General features: G+C 32.2%; 1 protein-coding gene across 1 annotated transcript in view; it reads left to right on the top strand.

Moving 5' to 3' along the window:
- The window catches only part of Ge-1 (Enhancer of mRNA-decapping protein 4 homolog Ge-1), a 59889-nt gene that overhangs the window by 37848 nt on the left and 11373 nt on the right, over positions 1-10668 (top strand). Inside the window, exons 9-14 of the mRNA XM_014419761.3 lie at positions 2012-2134; positions 2252-2391; positions 2470-2556; positions 6790-6935; positions 8713-8821; positions 10007-10169. Of these exons, the coding sequence (XP_014275247.1) occupies positions 2012-2134; positions 2252-2391; positions 2470-2556; positions 6790-6935; positions 8713-8821; positions 10007-10169 (768 nt within the window). The remainder of the gene's footprint in view (positions 1-2011; positions 2135-2251; positions 2392-2469; positions 2557-6789; positions 6936-8712; positions 8822-10006; positions 10170-10668) is intronic.

Raw genomic sequence — 10668 nt, 5'->3', positions numbered from 1 at the left:
GTGCTATCTCCTCTCCTGTGGTGTATGGTGGTAGACACCTTACTTGCCAGATCCAATAAGGCAGGTTTTTACACGCAGGGATATGCTGATGACATTGCTGTGTTGATAGGAGGCTAATTCCCGGGAACTATCTCAGGACTGCTTCAAACATCAGTAGACCTTATGAATGGATGGTGCCAGGAATATGGTCTTAGGATCAATCCTCAAAAGGTCAGTCTTTGTGTCTTCACTAACAGACGGAATATTGCAATCAGGTCGCCGTACCTCAACGGTGAACGATTGGGATTCTGTAGTGAAGTCAAACATCTTGGCGTTTCTCTGGACAGCAAACTGAAGTGCAACTTCATGTTGAAAGGACCAGTATGAAGGCACTGAGGTGTCTCTAGGCATGTAAAGGACCTGGGACAAATCCTGGGGCCTCAAACCAAAAGTTATATATTGGTTGTACATGGCAGCGATAAGACCAATTGTTCTATATGCTGCCATTGTATGGTGGCACAAGGCTACGACCAGGAAATCCCAAACTTGGCTTGGGAAACTTCAGAGACTGGCATGCCTTATGATAACGGGAACCATAAGCACCACTCCTTCTGCAGCAATGGAGGTTCTGTTGAACATTAAACCTCTACACATAGAGATAGAAGCTCAAGCCCTTAGCTCTGCATACAGGCTTATGAAACTAGGAACGAACTACCATTCCTTAACTTATGAGGGACATGGTAGACTGTTCAGGAGGATCAATTAAGACGAGACCCTGGCTATGCATTCGGATCATCAGGAGAAGAAATATAAGAACACTTACTACAGTGTAAGGGTTGATGGTTCAACCCCACACAAGCCGTGTAATGGGATAAACTGCTACACAGACGGATCCCTAATGGAACAAGGATCCGGAGCAGGGATATGGAGGATGGATAGACCTAATCAAGGCACATCCATCTCGTTAGGAAAGCACACCACAGTGTTTCAGGCTGAAGTGTTTGCAATAAATGTCTGTGCCCAGAATTTAATAAAGGAGGGCATGAGGGAAAGGCTAATCACGATCTACACGGATAGTCAGGCGGCCATCTATGCACTGGATAACTACGCAACCCGCTCCAAATTGGTGGAGGAGTGTAAGGCTAACTTAAACTCTCTCTCCTTGGCAAACAAAGTGTGGGTGGAATGGGTGCCTGGACATAAAGGCATTAAAGGAAATGAGAGAGCAGACTACCTAGCAAGGAAAGGATCTGAGTATGTTCCTCTCACACCTGACCCCATATGCGGAATTAGTCTCAGTCATGCGAAGAGGCATATTAAAAAGATCGCTGAGAGCAAGGCTGGGTTAGTCTGGAGAAATACCAGAGGGATGGAACAATCAAAAATGTTCCTCAAAGGACCCTGCCTGAAAAGAAGCAATTGCCTTCTTAATATGGATAGGAGTATCCTAAAATGGGTGACAGGACTATACACAGGACACTGTCAGTTAAACAAGCATCTCTATAAAATGAGACTGATAGAGTCCCCTAGTCCCCTATCTGCAGGTTCTGCAGAATGGAGGAAGAGACTGCTTACCACATCATCCATGTGCAAATGTGATGCAGTGGCAAGAACACAATTCCTCATCTTTGGTAAGGATCGTATCTTGGATCCCAAACTTTGCGAAACAGTGGATCCTTATACAGTGTCCAGATTTGCAAAGGCAATTGGCCTATTTTGAGCAGAGGAGGGACGGCGTACAATAGGCCCTCTGAGGCCGTGGTGCTTCTTGGCCGGTTTTATAAAATAAAAAAACTTCTCGCCTAGATAATATCAAAGAGTTTAATTAATTTTGTATACTTTTTTTTTTGTATGATTGTTTCACAACTTCTTTCTATAAACTCTCAGCTTACATTACATCATTTATTGAGATTAGATTCTAAGAATAAAAACCTTTTAATTGATTTGATTCGAACTACATCACTGTTCAATGTTTTTAAAAAATCAGTTCAACTTGTTTTAAGCTTTGTACTGAACTAGAAGTATTTCCTAGGGGAGGATGAAGAGAACCAGTCAGCAGTTTTTATGGCCCGCCTTTATCTTGTTCAACCTAAATCACTTCAGGAATGCCATATAGTTTATCAAGTCAAGTCCTTAGTACAAGGGAATACAGCTTGTGAGTTTTTATTACTCTTTTGGTTAATGATTTACTATTTATTTAGATCTCTTCATTTTGTTATTTATATTTCTCTTGTTTAATCAAATTAATTAAAATAAAAATTTTATTTCTTAGGTTTAGACTCAAATGGCCTTAGTGATGAGATGGATGAAGTCACTAATTTAAATATTGAAACCCCTCCAACTCAGCAAACATCATTAAATCTCATGACTCCTGATGCTTTTCATTCTCCTCATTCTACTGAATCTACTACTGTAAATTAGTTAAATGAAACGTATCTTTGTTTTCTGGTATATTTTCTTTTAGTTAATTTAACTTTTGTTTGATTTTAGTTGATGCAAAACAATGATGTGACCCCAATCAGTGAAGGGGTGATATCTTATTCCGGGTCTGTTGGCGTTACACCTGGTGAACCGCCGGTACGTTAATGCTATAAATGCCCATCAATAATTTAAAGTGATAATGAATTAATTTTAATTAATTTGTTACTACTCTGTTAATTTAGTGTTTTCTAGTTATTAGTGCTAATTTATTATTGATAGTTTACAAAGATTTGTTAAAGAAATACAACAGTGCAATTATCAACCCCAAGACAAAAATTGATGAAAGCCTAATGATCAAACAGAGTTTAGAAAAAGGCGTGATCTGTATGATCTCCTTTCTACAATAAATTAACTTAAATCAGACATTGACTATATTACTATATTATTACTGTGAAACCTATTATAATGGTCCTGTTTATAATGATTTCCTGGCTATAACACTTTTTCCTCAACCCAGGTTCCAGTGGGTGGTTTTCCTATGAAAATTTTTATGCAGAGAAAAACCCAAAATCGTGCAGTAATAACTCAAAATGTGCCAAATCCTGGTATAATCAACTTACTATTACTGATTTAATAATATTAATTCATGAAAAGCTTACCTAACCTTATTTGAATCAACTCCCTAAATATTCTCTACATTTATGCAAACATATATAGAAAAACTGAACTATTCTGTTAAATTCTATTAAAATAAGAGATAAGAGAGATGTCCAGATGAACTATTCTGATTAAAAACCTGAAATTTGGCTATACTTTAAGAGCTATGAGGAAACTAATTGTATTAAGTGTTTTTATGTTCCTGTTATGAAGGGTAGAATTCAATTTGTTAAGTTCTTAAAACTGGTTTAATTTCAAGTTTTAGAAAAAATTTGCAAGGCACTATGAAGAAAAAAGTATCTAAAAATATTATTCCAAGTGAAATCCTGTTTTAATTTCCCCTGAAATTTCACATAGCTTGTTCTTTCCCTTAGCTTTTCGATTGTATACCATTAACCAAAAAACTAAATAAAACTTTAAAAGTTTGATTATTAATGTATAAGTATAATCAAATTTATCATACCTATTGATTTTTGTTTAAAATAATATTTATAGGTAATAAAACAAAAAATTAAAGACAGACGCTTAGTCCAGTTTAAAAACAATAACAATAAATTTTCTCTTTAACAAGCTTATCCTGAAGCCACTTATTAATACTGCTTCATGAATATTCATCACTTGTGCTTAGTTATCCTTTTTTTTTTTTTTTTTTTTAGGTTGAATTTGATTATTCGACTGCTACTTTATAGTATATTAAACTGGCTTTAATATGAGTGCTAAATGATACCTATGTTGAATGATTTCTGAGATATCCCAAAATAAATTCACAAACTATTGATTTTTTATGAATAAATGTTGGTTTTTAACAGTATATCTTGTGAACTATTGAATGTCAATAGCTCTTTTAGGGTTCATATTTTAGCAAATTTACTCTACTTTAAATTGTGTTCTATTAGGTTCCAATTGATTGTGCAAACAGAATACCTAGGATTTTTTCATTGTTGCTTCGATAAGATGTTTTGATGAATTGAAGGCTTGTTAATTTAAGTTCAGTTAAATATATCTAAAATATTTGTCTATAAAATAATCAGTATTGAATAATTTATTTTAAAATAATAATAGTCTAGTAATAATAATGTTTTTAGAGGTTGGCTGATATTGTTGTTCTTCATTTTCATTCATAAGCTCTAATATTTCTGCCAAGCCATAACTGTCCTTGTTTGAATCTCTGTTGATTGCCTATCTTTAAAAGAAATCATACAATTATTTCTGAAAGGTCTGTTTTCACTTTGGTGACATGTGAGCTTGTAATTATATTTGTCTTCATGAGGTTCAACGATAATTCATGTTGGCCACTTCTGTACATAAGCTGATTTAGCATGGTCACTATTTCTTCTTGTTTTCATAAAATTAATAGCACATCATCTTCGTATTTAAGTGTGCTTAGTTTTACACTGTTGATATTGATTCCACATTTGTCTCAGTCCATCTCCTTTAGAATAAGTTCCAATATTATACTGAAGATCTGTGGTGATATTGTATCCCTTGCCTGATTCCTCTCCTGATTCGAATCTCCTTGCCTTTCCTGTCACTAGATTTAAATGCTTTGTTGTCGACATATATTTCTGTTATTATAGAAATGTATTTTTCCTCAATACCTATTGACTTGAGAGCTGTCATGATGCTGCTCTGATATATGCTGTTAAAGGCTTTGGAGAAGTCAACAAATCCGAGGTAGATGTTTAAATTATATTCTTTACTTTTGTTATGAGTTGGTTTACAGTGTGTAAAGGATCGATTGTAGACATGCCCTTCCTAAAGCCCGCTTAGTCCAGAGGTAAATTTTCATCTATTGTTTTTGTCAATCTGGTTTGGATGATTTTTGTAAAGACTGGTCTGAAGTTAGTTAATTTAGTTCTATTCCCTTTCTTGTGAAGCAAAACACTTTTCGATATTTTCTACTCTTTGGTGATTTCTTCTTTTTCAATGACTTAATTGAAAAAATTGCACAGCACTGCTGATAATTCTGCTCCAGCTTTCAGAATTTCATTTGTAATTCCATTGTGTCGAGGGCTTTTTGAGCACTTCAGTGATTTAATTATACCATCCAATTCTGATTGCAATATTGTAGGAACAGTATTTTCATTCATCATTTTGTATTTTTTTCTTTTAAATACTTTTTCTTTTTTAGCATTATATAATTATTTGTAGTATTCTGTTGTCAAGTCAATCAAGTTGTCTCTATTGCTCACTCCCTTTTCTTGGTCATTTTTGTAAATCACTGGTCAGTGCTTGCCTTCATTTAGTTCACGTTTTATTTTTTGGAAGGATTTGTTATGTTCGAGAATTTTGATTATTTTATCTTCTTAATATTTTTTAAGATCCTTTTTTATATTTTCCCTGAGGTCTTTGTTTATGAGTGTAAATTTCTAAGGTATTTCTGTATAGTTTTGCTTGATATCCATTCTTTCGTTCCTGCAGTTCTGCTATCTTAGGGCTTTGTACAATGTTCTCTTTAATAGTGTACTATATTTCAATATTGTAATTTTCATTATTATCTACTAGGTTTTGCAATTTCTTTATTTCCTCTTGAAAAATTTCTTCATTTATTTTCTTAGGTATCTGGTGCTTCTGAGATATTCTTCTTCTTTTTAAATATTCATTGCATAAAGTGATTACTTCACAATTCTTGATATTCTTTATGTTGTCTATTTCATCTTTTTCCCCATCAGGGGTGCACCACGTCCACTTGTTTTCTTAAAGTAGGTATTCGCTATTTGCAGTTTGTTGGCCATGGCAAAATCTACAAGTAACTCCCTTCCCATGCTTCTCGTTCCACACCAGGAGCTTCCCATGATACATTCTTCTCCACTAACACATTTTCCAGTTCAGTCCTCTGGATTCCCATCACTGTGATGAAGTATTTAAAGTTTCTTGAACTGTCTAGAGTATGTTCATACATCATTGTAAAATTTGTCTTTTTCTCCCTTTGTAGGAGAAGCTGTGGAGCATAAAGAAGAAGTTATGGCTGTGGTGCATAAACCTGAATCAGTACTATTTTCTTATTTATGCTTGTATCAATTGTCAATGTTGCTACTCTTATGGTTATTTTTTTAAAATCAGTTACTTTATTTTTCCATTTATTGCTTACTATAAACCTTACTCCTCCTAGACCTTTATCTGAGCTTGTGTGGGCAAATAGCATACCTTACTTTCTATGATTTTTATTATTTTCCTTCTTGCCTCAGATAATCCTATTACATCCCATTTCAAGTATAGTATAGAGCCTGGTCTGATTCTAGTTTTTTATTGTCCCCTAATAATGTTCTAGTGTTTAAGGAGCATATATTGAATTCATTTCTCCTGAGTTTCTTTTTTAAACTTGCTTTGTCCTTATCCATGCCTTGATCGAGCCTTTTAAAGATAGTAGTTTTTTGCTATATATTATTTGTAATGACTTGTTCGTCTTTTACATTATCAGAAGATACCTCTTTCATTTTATTATCTGTCTTTCTTCTTTATGAGGGACCAAGATACTGTCTAAACTAATAGATCTATGATGAGGTATATCTTTCATTCTTTTCCCTTTAGTCATTTGCCCTGTTTTAAAATAAAATTACATACAATAAAAATTTCAATTGTTATCATCCGTTACTGTTTGGCATTTATTTTACTGCCTCATTTCACCATCAGTGATAATTGTGTATATAGTTAATTTTTAAAAATAACTGAAACTATTTTTAATACTGATTCTACTAATAACATTAAAATTGTTTTTAAACATGTTGGCAGAATGATGGTGGAGGAGGTGAGAGAAGAGGTTTTGTTAGTGGAGGAAGTTCACCAAGTAGAGAAGTGGAAGAAATATTGTCTTCTCCAAGATTTTATTCCGAAGAACCTAAGCAGACTCAGAAAAATTCTCTTTCAGAGTCAAAAAAGTAATATATTTAGTTATTTCATGATTTTTTATTTTTGCAAGATTTGAATTTTTATTTTTTCTTCATTATTATTTAATGGGATGTGGTTGCTTAGCACCTGAGTCACTTGTCTCTGTTGAAAGGGTAATTATATATGTTTTAGGAACCTCTGAAATCTGAGGATTTTATCATTAAACCACATTTGATTTTTGTGTGTGCATATGTAATATTAAATGAGACAATGTAACAAAGATTTCTTTAACAGAAAATAGTTCAAATGTATTCATTATTGAAAAATAATTCAATGCACTCTATCGACGTGACCTGTACAAGCTTTTGATAACAGATCAAAAAGAAATCAAAGTACTGCTGGACATTTTAATCATATTTATGTTTTTTGTGTATTTTATACTGAGGCAGTACCTGGTGGAGTGCAATGCAACCAGGAATTGAAATTGACCCAAAGTGTTCAATGACTGCAGTCTAGGGCTAGGATAAAGCCAGACTATGCAGTTATTGATTATTATAAACTCGTTCTGATTTTTAATGAGTGGAACATATATTGTGACAAAAAATATATTTAAACACTGTTGAAATTTACAGAGGTTGAACTCTAGACTAATAAATATACATTAAACTGTTAAGCTATTACATACAATAATTACCTTTCTTCTTGCTGTTGTGAGATGATTGTTGGGTGATGTTGCGGTTACTAATTTTGCTATTCCATTCTTCTCTCTGCCTCCCAGAGAACCAGCAAATTCTTGGTCTCTTCTGCTCCATTTAGTTAATGAAGCGTTTAAGAGCAGAAAAATTCTATTAACCTTTGAGAGTAAAGATGACAGATCGTCTTTTCGCTTCTCTAGTTCTCTAGTAATGGCAGTTGGTCAACTTGGCTTACAGATAGCAGCATGAGCTAGCAGTGCCTTATTTATTTGATTGAATTGAATTTATTCAGGGGGAGTTCCCTGAACATACCACCCACCTACATTGAGCCTGGTTTGATCAATTTAACTGAATGTTATTGTGCAGAGAAACGTAGAATATTACAATAATTTGTTACATGGAGATAATTAACATGATTACAATAACATTAATACAATCTAATATATCGAATAATAAGAACAAAAAATGAATGAAATCATGCAATAATTAAAAAGATGGATAACTTACAGATTACATTACATTCAGTACTTGTAATAATCTATAAGGAGTCAACCATTGAATAGGTTCCATGGCATGAAGAATATGTAAAATCTCTATAGTTAGTATAAAATTCTGCATTATCTAATACATATCGTGAAAAACCCTTCAGGTTAATTTAAATTCCTGATAGCATTACAGTCGGTACTTTAAAAATTACTTCCTTACTATAAGATGCACAAAAATCCAAAGATGATAAATCGTTCTACAGCGATCTGAAGGGAGATTTCTTAATCTTTTATCAAAGGACTAGTGCAGTTCACATCTTTTTAGTGCATCGGTTTATTTTTTCGGATTCTACTATGGGTGAAACAACTAGTAGTTAATGCAAATGTTAGTCTTAGAAAAAAGTTAAGACACTTTTGAGAGCAGATCTTAAATTGGTAAGACTATGCCTAACCAACTAAGCTACATGCGGCCCCTCAATTAGTGTAGACCATATCAAAGCATATATTCTGATAATATTATCGACATATAACATCAATTTTAAAGCCTGCCATTTTTCTCTTAATGAAAATTTGAATTGATGAAATTATTTTGTTACGTATTTATTATTTTTTCTTGTCTTTTATATTTTCAATAAATTATATTGCAGTGTAGAAATGAATGAAAACCTAAGGGGACTTGAATTGTCAATTCAGGAATTAAAGTCTGATATCAAAAGTTTATCTCATACTGTTGGTTTACAGTCTACTGGTTTGCAGGTTTGTATTGTTTAATATCAATCTCATTATAAAAAATTAATTTAAAAAAAAAGTTTATCTTTATTGTCAACTACCTATGCAGACATTTATGTAAAACAACAAAAGGATCTTGCTAAAAAAAAAAAAATAATCTAACATAATATTTATTTATTCCTCTTTGTTTCCATTAATAACATGGGAAACATTTTAACCAGTAAATGTACTAAACTGATTAAATTCAATAAAAATACAGATGTTAATTAACTTTTTTTTATGATATAGAATTCCTGAAATACAAATAAATAGAGTTGATAAACTTTTTTTACTTGTTTTTTTTTGTGTAACTCCTATTTTATAGTGGATTTTACTATAATTTCTTGTTCCATCTCCTTAAATCGACATTTTTTTTAGTTAATGTAATAATGTGAACTTTCTTTCAATGGTTCAAAAAGATTGAAAATTTCAAGTTTTATTAATTTTTAATATAAAAGTTCACCTAGTTATTATCTACACCCATATTCCCCGTAACACTTACTGACATGTAGCCACCATAGTACCCAATGGGAGACCTGAGGCTTCTACCATTTACAAACACCATTGGTCTGCACAAGGTAGTGGTGGCTGCAAAATAAAATATAAGGACATACATCCTGGCACATCTGACAAAAAAAAATTTTTTTTAATTTTAAGTTCGAGGAATTCCATAGATTGTACCATGGACTGGAGTTGAATTGTAAGAACTCTAATAGCTTTAGGAAAGTCTGTTGGACGACTTCAGTAAACAAAGTTATTGCAGTCTATGGTACTATTTTTGAAATATGTCCAATTCTAAATATAAGAAAAAAAAAATGTATTGCAAGATGTGCCTCTATTCAAGACACACTGTGATATGTCTATGGATTGAATTATATTAATCTTATTTCATTTTGTTTTATTCTAGTGGTTTATGTTAAACCTTTTATGATTTTGATTCAATCAAATTTTATCATAATTTGATTTAATGTTTTTTATTCAAAACCAATCTAAATTTCATCTAGTTTGTGTTGGATTTTATATTTTCCAGAAAAAGGTAAAAAAAGTCTTTTGCACAAAGAGAGCGTAGTTCTTATGACAGGAATATATGCCTAATTTGAATTTTATGTGTTATTAGGATTGATCTTAAATAGTTCATTATTTTATCCATTTCATAGATTTTTTTTTGTGCAGAATCTACAGGAAGAAATAAAAAGGAGTAGAGGGTCTATCTCAACAGACATTGAAGGAGTTCTTTCGAAAGCTGTTTCCACATTTCGACCTGTTTCTGAGGAAGATATAGCTAGGGCCATTGCACCTTTAATATCTCAGGCTGTTTTGGGCACCATTAATCCAGGTAATGGCAACCAAATAATATAATTAAATATTACTCCAATTAAATATGTACTCAATCATTTTCAGTATATAATAGCAGTGAAGTGAGAAACATTAAATAAAAAATTTATTGAAAGATAATTGTACCAAATTAAAACATTATTATTTATCAAATTATAGAAAGTAATGTTCTCAAATATCCATAATCAAGTAACTCTATCTTAGCTCTTAAAAAAAAAAAGATTATATATGAGAAAATGGTCAGGCGTCAGGGATGCAGTCAATCAGTTGTAATGAACAGTGATAAGTGAGACTTATATTATTTTATTTGTGTTGACATTTTTGACTAAATTTCAGGACTAAAAAACAAGCCAAGATAATAAATAACCGTGATATAAGAAAAATAAATTTTAAAAAAGTATAACAAGAAATTAAGAAGATAATATATAATTTTTGAATTGTAAGAATTTATACAAAAAGATAACTAACATTTAAAATATTAGGAAATTAAAAGAAGAATA

The sequence above is a fragment of the Halyomorpha halys genome, unplaced genomic scaffold (assembly GCF_000696795.3).
Source record: "Halyomorpha halys isolate HHAL.00 unplaced genomic scaffold, Hhal_1.1 Scaffold251.1, whole genome shotgun sequence".
NCBI classification, from domain to species: domain Eukaryota; kingdom Metazoa; phylum Arthropoda; class Insecta; order Hemiptera; family Pentatomidae; genus Halyomorpha; species Halyomorpha halys.
Note: the sequence above shows the minus strand (reverse complement) of the source record. Positions and strands in the feature narration are given on the sequence as shown.